Here is a 27,523-nt window from a genome sequence, read left to right on the forward strand (position 1 = left end):
AGTGTTCTATCACAGGATGGACATGGTAAGGACCAGTGGCCTAGATTATATAGCTTTTCCCAAACTTCAGTCCTGTTACCACTAGTAGCCTGGGTGTTAGGGAGACAAGACGATTTACAGCATGCTTACTTCTGGAATTGAATCGCCAAACCACACTGTGCATATAGAAGTATGTATGTATGCCCATTTTGTATGTATAGGGAATCACTTGCAGTTTCTGGCTGGAAAGGAAAACAGACACGTTTAACTCCAAAGAAGGATTTTCTCTGAGACAGGATGCAGAGACTGAGAGAGGATCAGGGCAGTGATCAGGGAAGTGATCCTTCCCCTCTACTCTGCTCTGGTGAGGTCGCACCTCAAGTACTGTGCTCAGTTTTGGGCCCCTCACTACAAGAAGGGCATCAAGGCCCTGGAGAGTGTCCAGAGAAGGCCTACAAAGCTGTTGAAGGGCCTGGAACACAAGTCCTGTGAGGAGTGGCTGAGAGAACTGGGGGTGTTTAGTCTGGAAAAGAGGAGGCTCACGGGAGAGAGATCTTATTGCTCTCTGCAACTACCTGAAAGGAAGTTGTAGGGAGCTGGGGGTTGGCCTCTTCTCACAGGTAACTAGTGATAGAACTAGAGAGAGTGGCCTCGAGTTGTGCAAGGGCAGGTTTATGTTGGAAATTAGGAGACATTTCTTCTCAGAAAGAATAGTCAGGCATTGGAACAGGTTGGCCAGGGAAGTGCTGGAGTCACCGTCCCTGGGGGTATTTAAGGAAAGGTTGGACCTGGCACTTAGGGACATGGTTCAGTGGGTGACATTGGTAGTATGGTGATGGTTGGACCAGATGATCTTAGAGGTCTTTTCCAACCCTAATGATTCTGTGATTCTGTGAAAGGGAGTATGAGTAGGTGTGATGGAAGTGGATCCTGGGGAAGATGTGCAGGTGCCCCACACTCTGTCAACCTTTGGCTCTTCACAGGTTTACACTACAGCAGCAGCAGAGGAGCAAGGTCATTGCCAGGTTCCACTGCCAGCAACATCCCATAGTTTATCAGGAATACAGTGTACATTGCAGGTGGGGTAAGTTGTAGCTGCTTTGTTCAAGTTGACCCTGCTTGAACAGGGCTGTTGAACTAGATGATCCAACTTTCCATAGATCAAACATATAAGCCAACTGTGAGATGAACAGGTTCAAACTATGCTGAGCCAACAACTGGCTCAACAGTTGTTTGAGATCAAAGGGTTGTAATAAATGGGCCTACACCTGGCTGGCAGCTGGTCACTAGCAGTGTTCCCAGAGCTCAATTCTAGGGCCAGTTCTGTTCAATAGTTTTATCAGTGATCTGGATACAGGGGTAGAATGCATCCTCAGCAGGTTTGCTAATGATCCCAAAGTAGGAGGTGCTGTTGACTTTTGGAGGGACAAGAGGCCCTTTCAGAGGGATCTAGATACACTGGAGCATTGGACAGTCATCAACGGCATGAAGTTCAACAAAGGAAAATGCCAAGATCCGCACCTGGAACAGAGTAATTCTGGACACAGGTAAAGGCTGGGACATGAGTGGATGGAGAGCAGCTCAGCAGAAAGGGATCTGGGAGTGCTTCAGTTATAAAATTAGTTATATTTTAAATTTACAATTTGTATTATATCTTTAATTTTAATCATAAAATAAATTATATTTTTCTTCATATCAAAATGTCTAACTGTATTCAGCCTTGTGTGCATTTAACTTTAAGCAAACATGTATTCCCATTAACAATTTACAAAAGACAGAACCAGAGTGAGCTACATGCCATATACTTCTTGAAAAAAGGAAAATCTGAAATATGTAATTTTCAGCAAAGCAGACTTTGGAGTAAAATTGTGGAGTTCTGCCTGAAACTTTTGGCTTATGCTTGTGCCACCTTTACGTTGTTGAATTTAAATAACTTGATAAAGTGATTAATTTAAATTACTTCAGAAGATCAATATAAACTGATTTGTGGAAGCTGCTGAACAGTAATTGAATTCAAAGTGCTCATCTTAAACACTTCTGTATTCTAATCTCATTGTGTTGTAAAAGAAGGTTTGATACCTAACTTAATATACAGTTGAACACCATCACTTTCCATTTCCCTCCATCCACAGATAAGCATCCAACTGCAGCTGTGAAAAAACATGTGTTTATATAATAAATTATATAAAATATTTTTATACATCAGTCATTTTTTGATTGTAGCAAGGAGCTAGTGTACTGCAGTCATGACCTCCATCTAATTCAGATTCCTCTAGTGTTATGTTTCACTTCCCCAGTATTTCAAAGTGGAAAAGCTCCCTGCTTCTGTCAAGAAGCTTTCTCCAGAGGCTTAACTGAGCTTCAGTCACAAGAAAAAAGAATGGAAATTTCTGAAAACAGTGAAAATCAACAAAGCAAGTTTTTATCACTTGCTTGGAACTAGTGAAATTACCAAAACCATTGGTAAGAAGCATGGGAGGGTTTAAGCCATGTTTCATGTCTGACGTGAAAGAGGGGATGTCACTGGGCAGTGAAGAGATCACAAGTATTATTTCTCACCACTGCAGTCACAGCAACACTGAAGTATATAAACTCTTCTCAGCTAGTAGTGGATGACAGTAATTTTAAGGTAAGTTTTGAAGCCTATTGAATGTTTTGAGGAAAGAGAATAGAACTTGTGGTCAGGGTTCCTAATGAAAATGAAAAAAAATCCACCATTGCCTATATGACCACAGAGGCATACATCCGCTGACCCAAAGATGAATAGTCTCATATTTGATCTTGAAACTTTATGCTGTTTGGTGTTTTAAATGAACAATGCTCAAGCACAATATTGCCTGGAAAAGGAAAGACCTTTATCAGGAAACCCGTGCATACTAAATACTTACAAAGCAACATACAGACTAATTCACAGTCCACTTTTGCAGGTATTAAGGGAAATAAATGCAAGTACAACACAGAAAAATCTGACACAAGTTTTACAGAAAATCAGTGTTTAAGATGAAAATAAATTTCAATTAAAGAAACCCCTGGTCTCTCTAGTGCCAGGCAACCTGAGAGTATTTACTGTGGTAGTCTTTGACAAACATTTTTACAGAAACTCTGAGGATTATGGAAAATACGCATGTGAATGTACATATATATGTATTATATACATATTTATTGCATGGTTGTATATTAAAACACAAAAACAAACAAACAAAAAAAAACAACAAACAACTAAGGGTCCTGGTTTCTATGCACAAATAAAGTAAAAACACAAAACAGCATTAGAGATTACTACAAGCATGGTCTATTTTAGAACAACTTTCAGGAGCTGATTTTCTGAGACATCATTGACTATTTTTAGGTCAGTATAAATTAGAGCATCAAAAATGTAAGTTAAAATCTGGAATTCTGTGTGGAGGTTTTCATGGGTGTTGTTTAAGTTCAGTGATGTTGGTAGCGTAAATGATAGACAATTTGATTTGCAAGTCTGTTACAACTCTAAAGTGAAATATAGAGGAAACCAAAGTTAAACTCTAATAGACAGAATGCTCTGTTGTCCAATATAAAACAATTTGAAGATATATGCTTAAATTTATTCTTTAAACATATGAAATGATCAAGAAAAAGTCAGGTATGGCAGACATTAGTTGAAAGATGTTTGTATAAAGGATAACAACTGAGTATGTTTACATAATTTCATCTTATGTATAAGTCATTTCCAGACTCTGCTTATCTGTTTTCCCATTTATTTTTTCTTGCTTAATCTCCCTTGTTTCTGTAATTTTGCCCTTTTCACAACACACTATTTTCTACCACTATAAATGCCCATAATGTTTTATGGATTTTGTAACTAAAAACAGTGTTTTCCAAATAATGACTAAATCTATAAAACAGCCTGGACATTTATACCATATTTAACATAAAAATGGTAGCAAACATTCCTCATCATCTCTTGTTTGTCGGAATCCCTGTTGTATGCTTGATTCTGTAGAATTCAGCTCAAAATGTGTGCCTTTTTCCACTGCAATAGGTTTATTTGCTTTTAATGTGTAAAAAAAAAAAAAAAAAAAAAAAAAAAAAAAAAGGTTTCCAACCATGGATAGAATAAATATTAACAGAAGCAGTAATACATCCATAAATATACATGCATTTTGGAAAAAAAAAATATGTTAGGATACGATCCATCCCTTTCATTTAGCAGGGCATCACTTTTCAAATGCAAATTGGAAAGAATAAAGAAAGACGAGTTATGCTGGACATACGCTTGTTAATATTCTGTTAGTGTCTTTATTTTAAGGTTTATGATACACCAACAGATATGTGGCAAACACTGGAAGCACTTGTTTCTGCCAAGAACTTCTTAAATACAAGAGCAGAACATGAAGCCATGGAACCATGTCTATCAAATACAGTTGACAGCTACATTAATTTCTTTTCTTCTCAGTATTTGAGTATATGGTGGCACAGCTTTCAATACCTGCTTCAAGATGCATCATTTCCAACTCCTCTTCTTTCAGCCAATTTTCCTTTCATTTATAGAAATGCGAGAGAACATATTTCTCACCCTTGGTGAGAAGAGGTTCAAATCCAGTGTCAAGTTCATGTCTCACGCCTTTCTGAAAAGCCTCGTGCTTCTTCCAATCCATTTGTCAAATTGCTTGGGTTCCTCTTCTGCAACGCCTCCCTGGAGATACTCATTTTATTGGGTGTCCATGGCATGGTGCTGGCAGGCGGCTGCAGGGCTCCTCTGAGGGGCTGCCCCATGCCAGACACAGTCACTTCTAGCTGGCTCCAACACCCCCACCACAGGGCATGGCCTAGCAGCCATGGGTGGGCACCTCTGGGAAAACTTACATGAGAAAGGTTAAAAAATGTTACACAGCAGCTGTGAGAGAGGGCAACTAGAAAGAAAGTGAGAGAACCAGCTCTACAGACCCGCAGGTCAGTGCAGACGGAGGACAGGAGGTGCTCCAGGCACGGAGCAGAAGTTCCCCTGCAGCCTGTGGAGAGGTCCCTGGTGGAACAGGCTGTCCCATCCTCCCCCCCCGACATGATCAACACAGACATGGCTTTGGCAAGCAACAGCAAGCAGTGCAGTTTTGCATAAGGTAAGTTCAATATAGACTGCCAAATAATGTAGAAACATATCATGGCATGCTTTATGCATTCCTGTTTAATGTGCTTAAATCAAATGTGCATCACAATTTGAAACATTTTTTGTTAAATCTTCAAGTTTGCTGCACTTCCTTTTTTAAATTGAGATCTGCTTTGTCAGGAAATAATGGAGTCCTTAATATACCTTCTTTCTTGGGGGGAATGGGAGGGGAAACGTTTAACAGAAAGTTGGGCAAAATTTAGACAAAATGCATAATTTAGACAAAATGCACAAATCCAAAATGGGCCTCCTCTTTCCATGGACCGCATTCTGTAGACTTTTTCAGACTCAGAGGTCTGAAAAATAATGTGGAATAAGCAGTCTGGACTGCCGTCACATTCTGGGTTTAGATAGCATACTGGATGTCTAATTCTGCTTTGGCACCATGGCAAGCTGTCTGAATGTGTTCACTGGGAAACTAACTGAAGGTGAGGAAGATGGTCCAAGAGGCTGAAAATGCAACAGTGTGGTTCTTTGTATTTGCAGAAAGAGAAGAAAGGAGGCTTTGCACTCCTTTCCATAAGCCAAGTAAGAAGCTTGAACAAGTGTAAAGGAAGAAGTGAACCACGAATCCTTTCTGTAGTCTGTATTTTCTCTTTTTTCTTTGCTCTTCCTTTTTCATTCTGAAACAGATTAACAGTGAGCTACTCAGCTGAGCAGTTTTCTGGTTCTCAGCTGGTCCTTAAATCAGCTCTTTGTCCTGCAAGAGAAAAACTATATGAGGGCAAATCTAGAGATTGTAAAGCAAATGAATTTTTTAGACTAATTTGGTCCCTTGCATGATATATACATATATGAGTAAGTGACTGCTTTTTACATAATAAAGATGATCACAGAAAACTGTTTTTGAGGTTCAAATGAGAGGGTGAGGAGACATTGAAACACTTAACATACAGACAAAAGAAGGAAAAACAGTAATCTCATAAGATGCAGTCTGAAATGGGTGAAAAAAAAAAATAGGTTCTCTGCAATGTTAGCTGTCTCAGTAGTGAGGTTCCTCCCCTCCCTCCCTTTTTAAACAGTGGGTTTTGATTCTTTGTTATCATGAAAAGGTAGACCTCCAGTTATCTAAGGAATGGATGACGGTGTCTTACACTGAATGAAATAATGTATTATGACTGTTATTGTATATGTCCATGGTTTTATTGACATACATACTTCTGTTACAGACCTTGTTTTCAAAACTACTGTTGCCTTCACAATTTTGAAACTTAAATTGGAGCCTGCCACAAAGTGTAAGCACAGAGTGCAAATATGCAAACACGGTGAACTTGTTTTGCTTCCACAAACTCTTTTATGTGTTGTAAATTGTAATGTGTTTCTTCTTTTAAGTGAGCAGCATGCCTGATAAAGGCTATAGAGCCCCATTCTGCTTTTCATTGACAGTTGCATTCCTACTGAGTTTCTTTTGGTGACCCTGGATAGACTTATATTTAGATTTAATGAACAATTCTCTGAGTATCAGATGAGAAGGCAGAATAATGTCAGCCCTCTACGTCAGAGCTATACTTGCAGGGCACACAGAAATAAGGAGCAATAAAGTATATTTTAGCCACTAGAGAGCACAGATATGTCAGTCTCAGTACACACAGGGAGCTGATCTTTGGAAAGGACTACTGCCGGTTTTATATAATTGCTTTTCAGAGGAGAACCACAGAGTGTTTTCACTGAACATAAATGAAACACCTTGGCATCCACTGAAGCAGACTTGGACTGGGAGAGCTGGCAGCCTCTCACAAGAAGCAGTTTTGTTGAACTGCCTTTGAGGAGTTTGAACTGGCAGTGCTGCATTCTGGCTGCAGGATAACTTGGCCAAGAACATTAGGATTTCCCCTAACATTAAGCCATTAAAAAAAAAAAATCACTTCCTTCCCTCTCACCCCCATTCAGAAAAGGAAACTCTTTTTTTACTGCCAGACTTACTAAGTGTTAGTCCCTCATGAAAGGAGCAGCAGAACTGAAACAATTTAAGATTTGGTAATTAAAAAGTGGAAGACATAAATTGAAATTATATTAAGAAACTCATACTTAATGAGCTAGCAGATTTTATTTTACAGTTACAATGTGCAGAATGAGGAAGGAAATCAGAGATAATTAAAGACTGATAAGACATGAGAACAGCCTGAAGAACCCAGGCTGAAGCACTGGTTTTGGTAGAGGAGGAGGATACAGGTCTCAGTCACATGCGAGCCATGAACTGTGGGTCCCAATCCAACAGCTTGGACAGCAGTCTTTTGCAAACCCCTATCAAAAAAAAAAAATATATATATATATACATATATATATATATATTGTAAATACTTAGCATTATTGTCTCTTCATCTCTTCTTTGGCCCTCCATCTTCAGTATAGATTTCATTTCCCAGAAAGGTGCATGGCAATGACACTGACGCCCCACTACTACCGAACATAGTGGAATAATTAGTTCTCCAGTGGTACATTTATTTATATATCTCAGAAAATATTTTCCTTTTTTTTTTTTTTTTTTCAACATATAATCCTCTTTTATTTTTTATTTATTTTTCCTGATGTGGCTACTACTGCTTTGCACTGGACACAACGCCCATTTTGAGGCTGACCACAGCTCCCATTCCCTGTTCCCCTGTGCTGCTTGGGAGGAGGAGGTAGAAGAGGGTGGATGGGGAAGGTGTTAGTAATTTGCTTTAATTTGCTTTTAGTTTCTCACTGCTCTAGTCTGTTAGTGACAGGCAATTTATTATATTAATCTCCCTATGCTGTCTGTTTTGCCTGTGACAATAATTGGTGAGTGATCTCACAATCCTTATCTCAACCCCTGAGCTCTTTCCATTGTATTTTCTCCCCCTTTTCCTTTGAGGAGGGGGAGTGAGAGAGTGGTTGTGGTGGAGTTCAGCTGCCCAGCTGGGTAAAACCACCACAACTCCATCTTACTTGAAAAATTTGTAAATACACTTTCTCACGTATCAGGTGAATTTTTAATTATAGTTTTGAATAAAATTCATTTGGAATTATTTAACAAGTTCATTTAAGTCTTGCAGGTGATTATAAATTGAGTGTTTAATGATTTGTGCAAGCATCATTCAATTATCAGCTTTAGTCTGTGATGCTCTAGGCTGTTGTTCACATTTTCCACTTCTAGATTATGTTGGGCTTCTCTCATAAATTCTGTAAAATGATGAAACCTATTAGTGAAATTTATAAAACTTTAGGTTGCCGCAATAACTCTGGAGTTTAAAGCTTTGGATGTTTAAGATGTATTGCCAAGAATCCTGGGGCTACATTAGAGAAATAGAAAAAGAATTTTTGCAGAAAAAGAATTAACAAAGAAAACAACACAGTATTTCTCCATGATCTTCCTATGTTGCTAATACTGGTGACACCCCAATGCTCTTTCCTAAGGCAATCTCATTAACATCTTTTTCCCAATTTGAAGAAAAAAACATCCTGTTTTAACAAATACCTGTTCTCCTGGTATCTAAGAACTTGAACTTTGTCTCATTAGGGAGTCCTTTACTCTTTCATGCACCTCTGCGCGCTCTGACATCTCAAAATACATTTTTTCGTTGCAATAGAAGTTTGATTCTATAAGCAACTGTTACAAACAATAAACGATAAAAGCCTTTGGAAATACTGAAATGTTGGTGCTCCCTCTTGTGGTTTAACTGAAAGAAGGAAAAGCAAGTTAAACAAGCGCCAAGTGTGCCGATGTACTGGCTCCTGCTGCAGGAGCTCAGCTGGGGATTATTACAAGTTAAGAGGAGAAGCTAATTTTGCTTTGAGAAATCGTCATTGTTACCTGCTTAGATGATCAAAAAGTGCCAAATGCCAAGAAGCTGTCCTTTCCTCTGCTGCTAGCAATGGCCGGCTAGCAGAAGGAGTTACAGGACAGAGTGTGCTGCTGTACTGCTCTTCTTTTTCTCCTCTGTATGACACACAGCCATCTACCTGCAAGGATTACACATCCACTTGTAGGGTTTGAATCCGAATCAGGAAATGTTGTAAACTTGTAAGGCCTTGTGTTTATGGATAAATGTTTTGGGCAGTTTGGTTAGTAATCAGTTGCTGGAAACCCTTGTGACATCAAGAATCTTATTTATTGAAGAAAGTGTTCGCAACTTGTGCATTCCTAGAAAACCTAAAAACATTCAATTAACCACAGTTTTTATTGTTGTTGGTGGTAATATAGTTTAAACCAGTTGTTCTGCTATCTCCTTCTAGCTTTGTTTAAGGGCTACTGCACTTCAGTATTCTTCTCTCTCTCTTTCTCTCTCTCTCTCTTTCTCTCTCTTTCTCTCTCTCTCTCTCTCTCTTTCTCTCTTTCTCCCTCTCTCTCTCTTTCCTTCTTCCCTCTTTCCTTTCCTTTCCTTTCCGTTCCGTTCCGTTCCGTTCCTTTCCGTTCCTTTCTCTTCCCACAGGTGTCTGAGGGGATCAAGAAAAGCTATCATTCAGTAACTGAAAGCACACCAAGCAGGCTGTGTCCTAGTCTAGTGAATGGGAGTGGCACTTCTATTTTCAGTCTTTGAATTAAACATAGGAATGATTATTTAATTTCATAATTAAAAAAAAAAAAAAAGTGAAATAATTTCAATAGAAATGCTGAGGTCAGAAAGAACCATTTTTGTAGTGCAAAAAAGTCCCAAAGGATGTGACCAATTGGCCCTATTGAACCTGTGAACTGATATGGCAGTGTCCCGTTGTTACCAACATAATGTTCACATCATTGTCCAGCCCTCTTTAAATATGAAGGCTTATGACACTCAAGTTTTCCAAACTGTGTGTAACCAGAGATGTTCAACTATGCACCAAGCAAAATCAAACTGTCATAAAGTTCATGTGTGGCACTAATTGCAATTTAACTGCATGGTTATTACAAGAGCTTTTAATTAACCCAATCATCATTCTGTGGCATGCAAATTGTGCATAATAACAGCATGCTGAATATAATGACAATAGGTTTGTCTGAACTGTGAAAATCGTGAGTTTTATAATTTTCTGAGGTTTCCTTTTATGCCATTAAATATTGTGCAGTATCTGTTTAAGAAAATTGGACCAAAGTGGGGAGATGAGGAGAAAAGAAAAAAATCCTAGTAAGTTGCTTAGGCTTATCTGTTTTAAAATTTTACAGTTATCTTTAATTCTTTCTGAAATTCAGTGAGATTTGTAATTCTCTTTAGAATAATATTTTCAGTGATTCTTTCAGTCTCACTTTCTTCAGGGTATTTTCAGTCCTCTTCAAGAATCATTTTGTATGCTTTTCAATGATCTTGTGTTCGTGGCCAAGAAAAATGCTCAAATTTTTGTGGGAATGTTCAGTGAGAATAAATACCCTTTCAGTGCAACTGGAGGGCAGGATGATAAGAATACATTCTGATCGGATATTGCTGCAAAATGATCATTTGTTAGCTCATTAGTGTATTGAGAGCAACCCCCTTCTCCCAAAGTGAAGATTCAAGTCTGTGTCTCCAAGGACTGACAGTAATAGTACTGGATGAATTTTTTACAGCCCAAAGGCTAAGAATACTGAGATGATGTGGCTGAAAGGCTGTTAAAATCCTTCTGGAATTGGCAGAAATACAATTAACTGGCATTACACTTGTTCCATGTACACTTTCTAGATACTTAAAGAATACATACAAAAAACAGTAGACATTATTATGATTTTTTTTTTTAAGTGTATCATGTGGAAAATGAAATTCTGACATTTTAGTTTTAAAATATTTGCCTCACAGACACAGCAGGCACCTGAAGGCAAGATAGTACTTACTATATGACCTTTTCATGTGCACAACTGCTTACTGAAGAAACTGTGTGAAAATGAAGACTGGGCCAGTGAGGAAGGCAAAAATATATCTGGCATCCATGTACAGTTAATGGTTTGAATATGACATAAAGATGTCAGGCACCAGTGAACAGCTGAAAAACAAAACAAAACAAAACAACAGCTCATGTTCAGCTGGTTGAGTGATGCAAGTGTAATGTGTCAAACAAAATAAAGAAACCAACACCACACAAAGCTATCCAGGCAGGCAGTGTTCCCAGGGTTTTAAATAAAAATAAAAAAGTAATAAAAAAGAGAAAGGTAACAGACAAAGACATCATCAGAGTACCTGCTTGTACATGCTGAAGTAGCTCACCTTGTAGAAATTCTGTCTGAAGAAGGAAGTGACTTTGCTAAAGGTTAGTGGGCTAACTTTCAGCTGCAAGAGATGTTGCTATCATTAATATAACAGCTCTCAGCAGTATGACTACTGGCGTGTACTTCTTTGTAGGAATGGCAGAGGTGTGTGTGGTCCTGTACAGGCACTTTTTACAATTTAGCTAATGGTATTTTCAGAATATTCCATAGATATGTATGTAAAGCTTATATAAGATTATTTTTTTAAAGATTAAAAAAAAAAAAGATTTTTTAAGATTTTAAAGATTTTTAAAGATTATTTGAAACTAAGGTTTATTTGTAAATGTATCAGTGAATGCAAAATTCCCCAAATCATACTATGCATTTCTTGAGACACTCACTCAAAGTAAGTAAACAGAGAGAAAGGTCATGAGATAGTATTTTGAAGCAGCCATATAATGTATAAAATGAACACTGTCCATACTGCAAGACACTAGGACTGTAAGATCTACTGATTTTCTTTATTTTTTCATTTTAGTTGGAGTAAAACATAAAGACATTTAATTTTAATTTCAAGGAATATAGATATCTGTGGATTCTCCTGCCTTCATAGGGGAGCAATAGGAATACATATGGAGCAACAAATACATGTTTTTTTCAGTTTATTACAGCTGGAGCTAAATTTCCCTTTCCCTTTTCCCCTTTTCCTTTTCCTCTTTCCTAAAGGAGCATTACTAACCTCCTTAGAGCCTGTATTAGCTGGTAAATTGCTGACACTGTGTTTCTCTGTCCCTCACAGGCTTACATCCTGCAGTTAGTCTCTGAGAGTGCCAGGACAGCTGTGGCATCTCTTTCAGACATCCAACGGCCAAAGTCAGCACAACCTACGCACCTAACCCGTGCCTGTCATGGGAGAGGTGTTCCTTCCCAAACATCTGGATCTGACGCTCACTGCTTGTGTTTGTGTTTCAAAAACTGGATACCTATTGTAGAGCCCAAAGTGACCCCTTTTAAGAAGTCTGACTACTTATCAAAACTGAGTTTTAATAAATCACATGCAGTATTAGTTTTTTTGGTACTGCATACATGCTAGGTTAAAGAAGATATGTGCCCTTCAGTCTGCTTAACATACTGTCTGATATGATCCTCACCATCAAGTATCTCTTACTTAATAAATATGTATGGCACTAATTATTTTTCTTCAGTGACTAGGAAGAATAATGAGCAATGAACATGAACTGGTATTGTGTATAGCACAAAATGCTCACTATCACATTTTACAAAGAAGAAAATGGGAATTCATGTGAACTTGTATCTATTGACATCTGGATCAGAAAACCAGGCATATAAAATCCCTTGGTGTTTTCAACATCTATGGTCTGAATCATTAAACGTGCATCTTGGATCATTAAATTTACATCTTGCAAAGTTGTAATGCAGGTTTCCACCATGCTAAGTATTCACTATATGCTCTGAATAACTATGCTGAACGTGCCATAATAATTCATCAACCCTGAAAGAAATCACAGAGTTCAATACATATTAAAAAATGTGATTGGGGCATAATACAGAAAAATGGAAATACGCTGCTGTTCACAACACATTGTGATCTCTGAAGTTACCGTCGCTGTCTGCATAACAATACAGTTTCTTGATAAAAGACAAAAAAGCCACATTCAATAAAATACATGTGGTGACTTGCTTATATTCTTTATATTCCTTCAAAAGGAGTAATTTTGTTTGTTCTTTTCTTTTACAAAATGAAATAGAATTGTGTTTACTGCATTCATTATAGACATACTGTTGACAAGTATGATAATTAATGATATTTTTTGTAGCTGATATTTATCATATGTCCATAGACTTTCTTTCTTGTTAAAATGGACTTAAACTGAATTGAGGGATATGTAATATTTTTTGCTTACATATCTTCTTTCCTTCTAATGACTTTTTTTCTTTTAGGTGAACAAGGTATGTGGCCCTCCTGTAAGGAAGCCTGCACAGTCTCCAAGTTGCTCTTTTGATCAGAACAAAGATAATGAAGGGCTGAAGATGTTCTCAAGAGACAGTGAAGAAACCCTTGCCAACAGAAGAAAGTAAGACATTAGTTTTACAGCCAGAAAGAAAGAATAAAGTAAGCCATTAATTTTACAACAGAATAGCTTATATTCAGTGCAGTGGCATGCAAAGAATGAAGCATTTCAGCAACACAGTCTGCTCAGTTACATTTTGAAAAGAGTCATTTTATGACTTTATGACTTTATGTTTTCCAGTATAATGGATGTATGAGTGGGTTCATTTGGTGTGTTTTGAAATATTTAAAGGAATGGATAACTAAAATATGAATATGAATAAGAATATCAACTCTGTGTGTAAATTTTCAAATTACATTTAAATGGCACATCATTGGGTATTACTGCATCTGTCAAGACCTGATTGTCCCTTTTACCAGAAGACTGTACAAATTGATAAGAAAAAAACGTAATGACTTCATTCTTACATACCTTTCTATTGTGGTAAACGAGATAAATAAGCATTTAGGTTTAAGTCTTGAAGTTCTTGTTGAAGCAAATCCTGCTGATTTTTTTCTTTGGCTCTTTAGCCAGTACATAGTGAATTCAGGTGACTACAAAACTTAGGTATTTGATTTATATCTGGTTCAGCATTATAGTGTAAACTTTCCCTAACTGTGTAGGAGCTAAGTGTTTAAGCTGCCATTATATTCAGTGGGGAGGAGGACTCAGTTCAGCTGCCCACACAACAGCATGAGTTCAGTGCCATTTGAGGATGCCCTCAGGTATCTCAACTGATCTTCTGCTTCCCAGAAGGATACAGGTGTCCTGTAAGTTTTGCCATATGTTGCAGCCTTGTGCAGAGATCTCGGATAGCTGAAGGCACCTTAAAGGCCACCAGATATTCTATCTTTAGACAAATGAATCAAGTCTTTAATGCCTGCAAGGAGTAATTGCACTGTAAGGAGTAAGGATAGTATTACTGGTGAGATTAAAGGCTCTATTAATGCAAATCATATGCAAAGGAAAAATCAGAAATTTCATTCTCATCACAGTGTCCACTAAAGTACAGAGATGGTTTCTTTGGCCTCTTTTTCTTTCATTTGAGTTTGTAGTGCAAAAGGAGACTGAAATGAGAGAATTCCAAGTAATAATTACTCATTTCTGATATCTGGAGAAGAAAATGTGCCTCTGAGCTTCAAAGGCAGACCATTCTAGCTAGTGCAATGTTCTTTACGTTCCTAAGCAAGTTCCTGATGTTTACTCAGTGCTAGCACTCTGCAAACACAAAATTGCATTCTAATATCTCTATTCATCTGGGACCGTTCTATGATTCAAACAAAAGTGTCTGGGTGGACCTCAGGGAGATCATATGGGACAACCAGAGCCAGTGGGCTGCAGAAAACACTGTCATTTTGCCGTGGTTTACTCCTGTCTGAGATGCTGGAACCATTTAATGGCTTGCAACAGGTACTACACCAAAAAGCTGGGGGGTGTAGAATGAGAAAAAAAAGTTTTTGAGATGCACTGGCAGAAATTTCAGTTTAACAACTTCATAGTCCATATCATCTTCCCTTGCTATCTCCTGGATCACCCCTTCTTCCTTATTAGTCACAATCACTTTATATTTGTCTTTATATTCCCATGGCAACTGCAACAATTCCTCACACAGAAGAGCAACTTCAGCAAACCTTACAGCCTGCTTTTAAGGAAGCATGTTTCTCCCAGTCAAACTCTGCTTTTTTTACCTTCCGACCTGTTTATCTTTGGCAGCAGGATTGCTCTCTGCAACTTTCACAAGCTTTAGCAGAAAAGAATAAGCTTCTCCCAAATGGTGGAGGCTTGATCAATGAGAATTATCTTAGGAAAAAACAAGTGAACAAAAGGACTCCATTAAATGTGTGACTCCCAAGAGTTCCCCAGTTTCCTAATGTTTCTCAAATCCAGCTGCAGATGAAAGTTTACATGTACATGTGCATTAAAGAACAATGTACATGTTGGACTACTACCTGAACTTTTCCTAAATAATTTTCACTATCAGAAACACCATCAATTTAAACATCAACACCTTAGGCAAGTGTTTTCAAGCACTATGTGGTACAAGAAGAAAATGAAATTCCACTTTGCTTTTGACACTTAAAAATGTCAGATGAATTTTTAAAATTGCTAAGCAGAACATTACAAAATAACATACAATCTTAAAAATACCTAATGCTTTTTTCTCCAAACCTTAGCTTTGCAGACAGGTTATAACAAGGAGAATAAAATTGTAAGAACAAAACCAAACAAAAACATTGCCAAACAGATAAGAAATGTTTGTAGCTTGCACTGACTGCAATTGCACGTTTGTGCTCAGCTGCCTATAATTACATGCTATCTGGTCTAAAAGATGTTGATGTGAAAATTGACATTCAAACCATCTGCCCTTCTAACTACTTTGGTCAGACATCTACAGGGGCTGAAATCAGTTATTACTTCTGTATTAACTTTGGCTTTGCCTCAGGATGTATCTGCTAATAAACTAAATAACTGACCTTTCTGTTACAACGCAGTTTGGGATAAGATATTGTAGCAGCTGTATTCATTTCCATTTCTTTATAATACATGGATTGATTGTACAGAAGAAGAAATTTCAACTATTTATTATGAGAAGACTTTAATCACTAGTATTCATCCAGAACATAAACACAACGCATAGTCAAAATCAAAATCAATTCCCCTCAATGGGATATGGAGGAAATCTGCAAACATATTATGCACACTATATGCAATTTGGGGGATGGAACAATACAGGATACAACTATCCGTGGTTGGGAAAGTGTAGATGAATCATATTTATATACTTAAAATAAACTGTGCATATACAATTACATGATGAATAGTCAAAAATGACCCTACCTGAGATTTTCAGAACAGTAGTTTTAGACAGTAATGCACTTAGATCACCTTAAATAATCATAGTAAATCTGAATCACTGTGCTTTGTGTAGAATATTTGCCCTACAATTACAATTAAAATTGGCTTTTTAAATGACAGAATATGTAAAATTACTCATGTTTTATTTGTGTTAATTTTGAGTAAGCAAAAATTAAAAATTTAATTCCATATGCCATTTTAGATCTGTGTTAACTAAATGTAATGAAACGTCTAGAACTTTTAGAGCTATATTCTTTTTTTTTTTTTTTTTTTTTTTAAATTCCAGACAGCATTCAAGAAGTTAGCATAATGAGAAACTTGCTGGCTTATAGAGCAATGAGTACAGCATTTGTCGGTACCTTTCTTCTTCGTGCCTGCGGGTCATAGATAACTCAGTATACTGTGATATTCTAAACTGGAATAAATAAGTATTTTAATTTTTCACAGCAGGAATGGGTCTCCCAGGAAGAGATTTTCAATACATAAGCAAACAATTTATAAACAGAAATATCTCAATCCAGTTACAAACATACTAGCTAAAAAGTCATTCATTTGTTTTGATTTAAGTGCAAAACCTTATCATTAGCTCTGGGCAACTTGGCAATTCTGTAAAATAGCAATACATAATTTATAACTTAGCAGCATAACAAGATAAAATTGATGTCTTTTGGCAGACAGTAATTTAAATATCCACTAAATATTTAACATCTACATCTTAAACCCATTCTACCTAAATCTTGAATTACTCCGTAACTCTCACCAATACTCTTTCTTGTACTTGTAGGACTGTAGGGGACCAGTTGGTAGCGCTGAAAAACAGATGACATTAATATACACCTGTTTTTTTATTTGCTATGCTTTCCTTTGGAAAAGCTTTCCTGCTTTCTTTTTATTACATTTGTACAAGTGTAGTATTTCAAGCTATATCAAAATTATGCAAGAAAATTTCAGGGTGGAGGAAAATAACTCCCATTCCAGAGCATGAGTAAATTGTTTAATTTTGACAATAACAGTATCAAGTCTGTAAACTACTGAAATACGTCAGAGAGAATCTAACTTAGGTAATAAGAAGTTGACAAATTGGTTTAAAACATCATTGGAACCAGGAGAGAACATTAGAAAAAGCATATTCTGTATCTTCTTGTAGACATGCACAATAGCAGTACTGCTTAATGTTATTGATTGACACTGTCTATTGTTTCCCATGTTCCTCTGTGCAGAGAATTTATCAGCCACCTCCGGCTCTACAGAGCCTTTTACGGCGGACTGGCTGATCAGCTGTGCGGTAATGAGTTGGCAGCTGCTGATGGACTCCCGTGTTGGAATGGAGAAGATGTTGTAAGAAGGTACCTTTTTCACTCACTTCTGTCTTTCCTTCTGTATTTCTCATTGCTCTAAATTAGCCAAGTGGAGTCAAGTGCATTGTTTCTCTGGGTATATGTCAAAGCCCATTTGGAAAACAAGTCAGCATGGGTTTCCTTCTCTCAGGCCTCATCTATAAACAGAATTAAAAAACAACCTGTATTTATGTTTTAAAGAAAAAAAGAATATTACTGGTCCTCAGAAATTTCTGCATCAAATTTATGGAGCTTAACCATACGCTGGTTAGGAGAAGATGGACTGGCATTTACAAAATATAGTTGGAAAAAATGAATATGGATTTTTCTTTTCAGGGATGATCTTTATAAGGTGCTCCTTTTAATACAGAGTTTGTGATATCAGACAAGCTGTTTGCTTAAAACTTTCTCTGGCTCTGAAGAATGAACTAATCTTTTAATATATGTGGTGTCTCGGGAGAGCACTATAAGTTAAGACACTAAGATAAAATGTTTTAAAGGTGAAACACCTGTATTGTTTTATGTATGCACTAGCTTGGGAGACATCACTCAGTAGCAATGGCAAAGAAGAGATAAAAATAAACTGCTAAGCTCCTGGATGCATATCTCTGGAATCGATATGTTTCACAACTTACAAGACACTATCATTTGTGAATGTCAGATGGATTTTCAGAGAAATGAGATATGTGTTTTTGCTTTATTGCTCTCATCAAGAAAACAAGTATTTCTCTGAACTTGTGGTGACAGATGAAAATATTGAGAGGTTCATTGCAATTATGTTTTATAAAGATCATGCTCTTATTACCAAGATGAGGTAGTATCAAAGAAGGCGGGTAAAGGCTATAAAGGTGTGTTAGTAAAATGGGAGATAGCTGGTACTAATCAGATCAGGCACTGACAGTCTGCATCTTCAGCATGGGTTAATGAAAAGCAGGTCCTGCCTGACTAACTTTATCTCCTTATATGAGAAGATTATAGGCTTAGTAGATGAGGCTGTTGATGTTGTTTACCTGGATTTTAGTAAAGAGTTGGACAGTGGTTGCCACAGTAGTCTCTTGTAGAAACTGGTTGCTCCTGGCATGGACAGGTATACAGCTTGTTGGGTGAAGAACTGGCTGGATGGCCAGAAGTCATAGTGGAGTCTAATCCTCTTGGCAGCCAGTCACCAAGGTTCAGCACTGGGTCCAGTTTTGCTTAACATTTTTATCAGTGATCTGGATGAAGGAATCAAATGTATCTTCAGAAAGTTTGCAGACAATACTGAGTTAGGCAGGACAACTGAAGGTATGAAAGCTCTGCAGAGGGATCTGGATAGGCTGTGTCAATGGGCTGCGTCCCGTTGCAAGTCACTCAGCAAGGCTGGGTGCAACTGGGTGCTGCACTTAGGTCACAATAACCTGATGCAGCAGTATGGGCTTGGGGAAGAATGACTGTAAAGCTGCCCAGCAGAAAAGGAGAGGGTGGTCAAGCGTCGGAACAGGCTGCCCAGGGAAGTGGTGAAGTCCCCATCCCCTGGTGCTTAGGGACATGGTTTAGTGGGTGACATTGGTAGTAGGGTGATGGTTGGTCCACATGATCTTGCAGGTCTTTTCCAACCATAGTTATTCAATTATTCTATTTAAGAACGTGGTTGTGGCACTGAGACGTGGTTTAGTGATGGTACTCAGTAAGTCAGCTTGATGGTTGGACTCAATGATCTTGAAGGTCTTTTCCAACCTAAATAATTCTATGATTTTAGGATTCAGGCATCTCTAAATAGGTTATGTAGGAACTATAATGTATTGATTAGTGATGTCTAAGAAAACAGTACGTACCCTTTCAGCAAACAGCTAGAGATCTGCTTTAGTTTATCATCTTGGGTAGTGCTTTGCAAGCACTAAGGCCTAATAAGTGGTTGACCCTTGGTACTCTCATTGTTCTAATTTGTCAACAATCTTCTCAGGATGAATTATCCTTTCTTAGATACCTGTATTTCAGATTTAATTTCAACTTTATATCCTGGCTTTTATTTTCATGCTTTTCCTCAAATGAGTTATAGTACTCCTACTAAATGTCTCAGTAAGAATTTGAAGTAAGAATCTTGTAATTACAGATTTCCTAAGAAAAAAAATCTTGTATTCTAATTTTTATATTCAGGTGGGCTTACTATCCATATATTATATATTTTCAAAACTATATTATTATACAGTATTATTACATTTTAGTCATTATACATGTATTATTATATTGTTACTATTATTACACTGTTATATTTTAAGAAGTATGACTAGAAGCTTCAGTCCTTTTACATCAATGAAACATCTCATTAAATTCTAGACTACAGTGATTTTTAAAAGTAATTTTATTTGATTAAAATAATTAATTAGCACAATTTATTTGTGGCTCAACCTAAAGACATAGGTGGTGACAAGAATTCTATATCTTAAATGAAAGACTTCATTGATTTTAATTTAACTTATATGTTTCCTTACTAAAGTATTTTATTTTTATATAAAAGTAGATATTATTTTTATATTGACTTTGTCTCTAAATTTTAATGTTAACTTTCTGAAAGAGCCAACAGTACTATGTAGATAATATTTAGAAGTAGAGAGAGCTGATTAAAACCAGAAGAGCAGAATGCTCTGGGTTACTCTAGGTTATCAGCTGGAGCTGAGGCCTGTAGATTAGTTTTCACAACTCAGCACCTCTACTTGTACACTATATCATGATGCATATTCTTCTGCTTCAGTAGCTGTATGACTGTCCTCTTCCTACCGTTCCTCCCATTCATTTTGCCTTGTTACTCAGTCAAAATGTCCTATTTTCTTTTTTTTTTTTATTTGTTCTTTTATAACTGAAGGGGAAAAATGTCCATCCTGCACATCCTGAAATCATTTATTTTTTCTTATTATTACTACTGAATTGCTAAGCTATGGAAAAATGGGCACTTTTATTCTTAGGCAGTTCCGTGTGCTTGCTATCAAAACAAGGCACATGTAACACAAGAGTTCAGGGCAGGAGTACAGATCAGATGTGCAGTGCCTGAAGTATTCTCTTGGGTTATGGAAAGTCAAACTGTGCCTCAGAAACACTTTCAACACACTTAAATTCTGCAAATTTAGATGCAAGGAGAATATGTTCAAGTAAGAAAGGTTCCTAATCTGCTCTATGTATTGTGCTGGAAAATGACAGTTGGAATGGATCAATGAATCAGTCCAATTTAGAAGGGAAAAAATGAATACAAATACAAAAAATAGGGCAAGTGGTTCAAAATCATCTTGATGAAATTCAGCATAATCCCAGTTACAGGTTTTTCAGAAAAAAAAAGAAAAAAAAAAAGGCAAACTTGAAGAGTATTCCCAGGAGCATTATGAGAGCAATCAAGAATCTAGGAAACTCAGTTTATATAAAAGTAATGAAATACCTGGATCTGTTTAACCTGGAAAAGAAAGAGTGATGGGAGAAAAAGCAAAGTGCAAGCAGGCTGTTGCTAAGGGGAAGAAAAGTAGCTATTATGTGTTTCTATAATGGTTAGGACACGTAACATGTAAATTATGTCATGATTAAATATTACAGAATCACAGAATCAAAGAATTGTCTAGGTTAGAAGAGACCTCAAGATCATCGAGTCCAGCCTCTGACCTAACACTAACAAGTCCTCCACTAAACCATATCACTAAGTTCAACATCTAAACGTCTTTTAAAGACCTCCAGGGATGGTGACTCCACCACTTCCCTCGGCAGCCCATTCCAATGCCTAACAACCCTCTCAGTAAAGAAGTTCTTCCTAATATCCAACCTAAACCTCCCCTGGTGCAACTTTAGCCCATTCCCCTTCGTCCTGTCACCAGGCACATGGGAGAACAGGCCAACCCCCACCTCACTACAGCCTCCTTTAATGTACTTATAAAGAGCGATAAGGTCGCCCTGAGCCTCCTTTTCTCCAGGCTGAATAATCCCAGCTCCCTCAGCTGCTCCTCATAGGACTTGTTCTCCAGGCCCCTCACCAGCTTCGTCGCCCTTCTCTGGACTTGCTCGAGCAAATTGATGTCCTTCTTGTAGCGAGGGGCCCAAAACTGAACACAGTACTCGAGGTGTGGCCTCACCAGAGCTGAGTAGAGGGGGACAATCACTTCCCTAGCCCTGCTGACCACACTGCTTCTTATGCAAGCCAGGATGCTGTTGGCCTTCTTGGCCACTTGAGCACACTGCTGGCTCATATTCAGCAGACTATCAACCAATACTCCCAGGTCCTTCTCCGCCAGTACTTGGGAGAGATTTCTAGTGGTGGGGATGGTAAGCGACAAAAGCTGGTAGTTTCAGGTCTGGTATTTGCCTGCATGAAGATGTTTAATAACAGGCAGAGCAAGGTGCTGAGAAATAATGCAGCAAAAAAATATTTTTCCTTAGAGATACCAACGTGAATTGGATAACCTCATAAGAGCTGCTTCAGCCTTCTGATTCTCAGTCTAGAATTATCTAAATCTTGAGTTGCTCAACTTCTGTTCTCATGATCCCAGGATACTGTGACATTTTAGAAGCAATAATGACATGAGCAGACATCGTCACTTTTCTCTGTAAATACAGAACACCTGAACCTGTGAACTTTCTCTTCCCTACCCTACACAGAAACACACACACACACACACACACACACACTAGTGAATTTGTCTGTGCAGTATTACTCAGGGAGAGGAGGGGAAAATCAGTATTGTTCAAACTAATTGAATGTAAATGTTTTTTATCTGTTGTGACATTCTTCATCTCTCTCTGTTTTTGTTTTCTGTTTAAAAATCATGTACCATGGCTGTTGATGACTGCAATTTTAGGCCTGACATGGGAAGCAATTCCATAGGCTACATAATGCTGGTGCATGTGTATCAGCACTGGAAGAGTTTGCTGTATCTGTGTTTAAAACTGCAAACAGCCTTGCAAATAAATCCTTGCAAAAAAAAAAAACAAAACAAAAACAAACAACTGCAAATAAGCCCTGGAGACAGAAGATGGATATGGTAAAAATAAATAAATAAAATCTTTGCTGCTCTTCTTTGTCCTTTTGTGCATTTTTTAAAGGAAGTTGTTTAGAGTTTTAACAGCTAGCTGTGATACCATATCTCAGTTAAATCTTGTAGCTTTTGCCATATTTCATACCATCAAGACTGGATGGGAACAGAGCAAAAAAAAAAAAAGGGGGGGTATTATTTAAATGAAAGCTTTCCTAACAGTTTACATTTCATGTGCTTCAGCTGCTTCCTTTTTGGCTTATTTATTTATTTTTTAAAATAACCATAATATCATGACAATTAGGCCCTTAATTCAGAAACTAGAGCTTGTTCTGGGTCTAGCCTGTTACATGGTGTAGGTTCACGCTTTTATCAGAACTGAGATAAGAATCCCTAAACTGCTGTATTCATGTTGTTCAAGAGAAGAGAAGAGTTCAGTTGGAAGGGACCTTCAAAGGTCATGTAGTTCAACAGCCTGACCACTTCAGGACTAACCAAAAATTACAGCATATTAATCAGGGCATTATCCAAATGCCTCTTGAACACAGACAGGCATGGGGCATGGCACATCAACCACCTTTCTAAGAAGCCTGTTCCAGTGTTTTACCACCCTCATGGTACAGAAATTTTTCCTAATGATCGGTCTGAACCTCTCCTGGCACAGTTTTGTGCCATTCCCACATGTTCCATCATCATTTACCAGATGGAAGAGGTTGGCATCTCCCTCTCTGCTTCCCCTCCTCAGGAATTTGTAGAGGACAATGATGATATCGCTTCTTAGCCTTCTCTTCTCCAGAGTAGACAACCTAAGTTTCCTCAGCCTCTCCTCACAGGACCTGCCTTCCAGCCCTTTTACCAGCTTTCTTCTTGTTCATTAAGTGGTTTAACTGACACTTACACAGTTTTGGTTGTCCAAAGCACATGGCTAGAAAGTGAACAGGGATGAATTAAAAGTCCATAGAGGAGAGCTGAATGTAGACTTTCCATCTTGAGACCAGTGATTCCACTGAAACAAAAATAGATGTGAGAGAAGGAAATAATAAAATTATGCATGTTGATGGACTCAGAACTAACAGGGATTATTAAAAACAGCTAATCAAGTTTGGAAGGAAGAATTTCATATGAAACACATATCAAAAGTATCCAAATTAAGAAGAATTAAACAGCCTGATTGATTTTAATTGCTGAGCAAGCTGTTAGAAAATGATTATAATAAGCATCTATCATCAAATAAATGTTTAGCTTTAGCACAGCTCTTACGCTGGGGAAGGAATTTTCTCCTTAGACTCTTAAATATTCTGAAACAAGAGTTCAATCCCAAATTAGCTCTTAGCCAACAAAAGCAGATAAATGGTGATATAAAGAGATATAATGAATTCCTCTTAGTTTTCTTCTATTTGAGCTAGCTCTCAAATCATAATGAGGCAGAGGTGAAACTGCTATTGAAGGCACCACTTGCAATCTATGCAAAAAAAAAAAAAAAGCCTGAGCAAATTGAAATGTTAAGAATAGCCAACTGTGGCTTTTACTGCTTTGCCTAATATGCTATTGTCAATAACGACAAACAACAGATGCTTAGAGAAAAGCAACTGTAAATTTGTGTGTCCTCACAACTGGCAAATTTGGCAATGCCTGCCCCAGAACAGTGAATGTTCAGTCTTCTCATGAACTCATGAAATCTTAGCACCAACAGCATTCCAAAATCAGCCTAGCATCCCACGATTAGGAATTGGAATCAGAATTGTTCACAGTTTTGTTTTGACCTTCAATTGAAAGAAATCCAAATGCCTTAAGTCTGAAATATTGTTTTGAACTGCTGCTGCCCCCTTAGGGATACTTGTAAGAGTATCCCTATGGTTCACCAGCATATGGCACCTCGGCTGTACTGAAGAATCAGGACATCTGACCTGTAAGAAGAATACGTAGCTCCAAAGGTCCTCCATGAATTCAGGAGAATTTTTTCATTACAATTTATAAGCCTGCATTTGGAAAAGTGCTGTTTTCAGGTTATATTTGATATCTAATCGGGAATGCCATTAGTTTTACCACTCCCACCCACACCCCCAAAAAGAAACACCATTAAGTTGATATTGATCCTATTTTGGTTGTGAGAAAAATGAGAGGGTCTTATGACAATTTTTTTCTGTGTCATTACAGAAAACAAAAGACATTTCTATTTTTGTCATCAACATGTAATTCAATAATAAAATAACAATATTTGTCTAGTTACTGGTTTTCTGGAGGTAACTTTTTGTTATCTTTTATTTTGAGAAACTTGAAATATTATTTTTAGGTTATCTTAATGAATTTGGGAATTACAGGTAAGGATATAATCTGAACTATTCCAGAGAAAGGCAAAAAACAGAAGAAAGAAAAATACTGGTTTGACAATAGATTGTATAAAAACTATTTACTTTATGTAAAGGCTGAAATTCTGAACCCTCTGTCAGTTGTTTTTAGGAGATCCAAGTCTGATATTAGGTGAAAAATGAAATGTTATATGATTCTTTTGTTTACATTAATTGTGGGTTTTGTTCTCTATTTTGTCAGGAAGTATACACACATAATAAATCATTCCTGCTTTAATAATAGTAATGTTATAATATAATATAGTTATATGTTAATACAGCTTTATTATTTTCATAGTTTTATTATTTTTATAGTTTTATTATTTTTACTAATATGTTAATATAGTTTTCAGTATATACTTAGACAAGTCTCATTACATTTCAGAATATAATTTATTTAATTATTTAAAAGCAGAAAAATATGTATTGCATTTGATTACCTGTAAATAAATGATCTGGTTATCCTTCTGTTTACTTGAGCAAATGCATAGTTTTCTGTACTCTTTGTCCTTTGTCATGCACAGAAGGAGTTATAATGGAAGAGTTCTAATGCTGGGTGAATTTATTTTTAATAAGTTGGTAATAATTTACAAAGTGTATTGTCTTTTAAACTGAAAAGCATGATTTGAGCTGTGTTGAATAACTGCTAGCATTTATAAAGTCTGAAAGATAGACAAGAGAAAGAACAGTGACCAAGGGTATTCTAAGAGTTTGAATTCTGGCATTATAATACTTTCATTCTGGAGTGTTTTGTTCTTTCATTTTACACAGCCCTAAAGCAAACAAACAAACAAACAAAAATCCACAGGTTTACTCCAGAATTTAGCATTAGAGAACTGTTGACTATTAAAAATTTTTCTAGGGAGTTCAGGGCCACTTTACCATAGTTTATGAAATGCAACAATGGAGGCAGAAAGATCTGTCATCTCTTTTTCTGTATAGTAAGTTTTGACATTATTACCAATGAAAATTCATGCTGTATAGTTCAAAAATAAGCCTAACGTAAAATAAATATGAATCATAGGTGATTGTACTTGACAGAAGATTTGTGTATTTGTGCCTCACTGAAGTTCTTATAAATGAAATCCAATCTAATTGGATTAAAATTTTATATATATGATACCTTTCAAGTAATGTGTTTAGTGATATTTTACAATAAGATCCCTTATACAGTGATATTCTGAACCATTTTATATTTTTAAATGCAAATTATTTATCATCTGTAGCAATGGCAATGTAATACAACAGCTCTCACTGAATTATTTAAACAATATTTTGGGTTGTGAGAAATCTTCTCAGGGGTCCTTTTTTCACTGTAGTGTTCACAGCAGTCCTGAATAAACACTGCAGGCTTACTAGTCCAGGCAGGAAACTTTTGAGTACTTATGACTGTGCAAGTGTTCAGCACTTCAGCATTTTAAGGTTTTCCTTTCCACCTTTGTTTTGTATGTGTTGTCAGCTCACGACTTTCCTCACAACAGTTGTAGGTCAGATTTTCAATGAGCATCTTGCACTGACTGTATCTATACTAGTGAAACTTAAGATTCTGCTGTTTATTTTATTTTATTTATTTATTACATCTCCACATTAGGCTTAGTAACTTCTGTTATCCTAAATCAGGACTGATTTTAGAAATCTAGAAATTGGTTGGGAGTCATATGAGAAAATCACTGATTGTTTCTATATGTCTAATTGTGAAGTTTGCAGTAAGCTGTTCTAAGCTCTTATAATTGCTATATAAGAGCAATTTTGCTTTGTAGTCCTATTATGGTGGATATTCTGTAAATTATTTTGTGTAAAGTCTAATTTCATTAATGCCGTTTATGTAATACGGTTGATAAATTGGTATTCATATGATTTTGCTAATGCATTCAAAGAATGACAGTTCACTTTATTTATTCTATAAATTAGTATTATTCTTTCCAATTGTATCAAATTATTCTTGCTGCTTTTGTAGTTAAAAGAATCATCATTTTCTCTTTAATGAAGTAAAACTGATATGCCATTCACAACTGTGAGTCTATGAGCATCTACTTCAAAAATACAGGGTTGTCTGGTCTCTTTAATAAAAGTTATGATTTCTTACCTACCTTAGCAGCTCATCTTCTTGTATTCCATTAGGATTTTATGATGGGAAGCACAAGTTGGAATGTATTCATTAAAGTGACCATTTTGTTGTAGCTGTTGCTGTTCTAACACTGCATTCTCAAGGTCTAACTTCATTACTTGTCCAAATATGGGCACTCGGTGAAAACTATGCTGAATTAACGAAGGCAGTGAATTTAGAAGTCAGGGTTGTTAACTCTTTTTTGACTTAGTTCATTGAGTGAGAAAACCAAATTGAAGACACTTTGGTTCAGAAAGATTTTTTATTATGAAGGTGTGGTATCTCACACAGAAATGTAATGTTTTTCTAGTCCAGTTAATACATTTGCATCTTTAATATACTCAAAGTGATGTTTTGAGTTTAATCTTTCCTAAGTAAAAGAGACACCTTTGCTGCATGGCTTGTAAAAGACATAAGTGCCAGCAAGCCCTTCCATCAGACTGTTAGGACTCATTATGTATATTTAAGAAAAAAATATGCCTGCAGGAGAAGGAATTGCACTATAGCATCCTGCTGTGTAATAGTGTTCTTCCTCCTAAGTATCTACCAAAGGAATCTGAGTGTTGAGTTTCTGTCACATTATTTTTTAAACACATGCTTTG

The 27,523-nt window shown here is 36.8% G+C and overlaps 1 protein-coding gene and 1 long non-coding RNA gene across 5 annotated transcripts in view; one reads left to right on the forward strand and one right to left on the reverse strand.

Annotated features, from left to right (window-relative positions):
• The window catches only part of GPC5 (glypican 5), a 730,379-nt gene that overhangs the window by 132,198 nt on the left and 570,658 nt on the right, over nt 1–27,523 (forward strand). For all 3 annotated transcript variants that reach the window (XM_068676960.1, XM_068676961.1, XM_068676966.1), the window contains exons 4-5: nt 13,179–13,312; nt 17,365–17,490. In XM_068676960.1, the coding sequence (XP_068533061.1) occupies nt 13,179–13,312; nt 17,365–17,490 (260 nt within the window). The remainder of the gene's footprint in view (nt 1–13,178; nt 13,313–17,364; nt 17,491–27,523) is intronic.
• On the reverse strand, nt 2,813–27,201 carry LOC137854032 (uncharacterized). Of its 2 annotated transcripts, none has more exons than XR_011094926.1 (6): nt 26,905–27,201; nt 23,365–23,472; nt 18,492–18,695; nt 10,866–11,014; nt 8,898–9,046; nt 2,813–7,366 (listed from the first exon to the last, which is right to left on the reverse strand). It is a non-coding gene; the product is annotated as an uncharacterized lncRNA (long non-coding RNA). The 2 variants fall into 2 exon arrangements; XR_011094927.1 differs by having other exon boundaries at nt 26,901–27,201.

Source organism: Anas acuta, chromosome 1 (assembly GCF_963932015.1).
Source record: "Anas acuta chromosome 1, bAnaAcu1.1, whole genome shotgun sequence".
Lineage (NCBI taxonomy): Eukaryota > Metazoa > Chordata > Aves > Anseriformes > Anatidae > Anas > Anas acuta.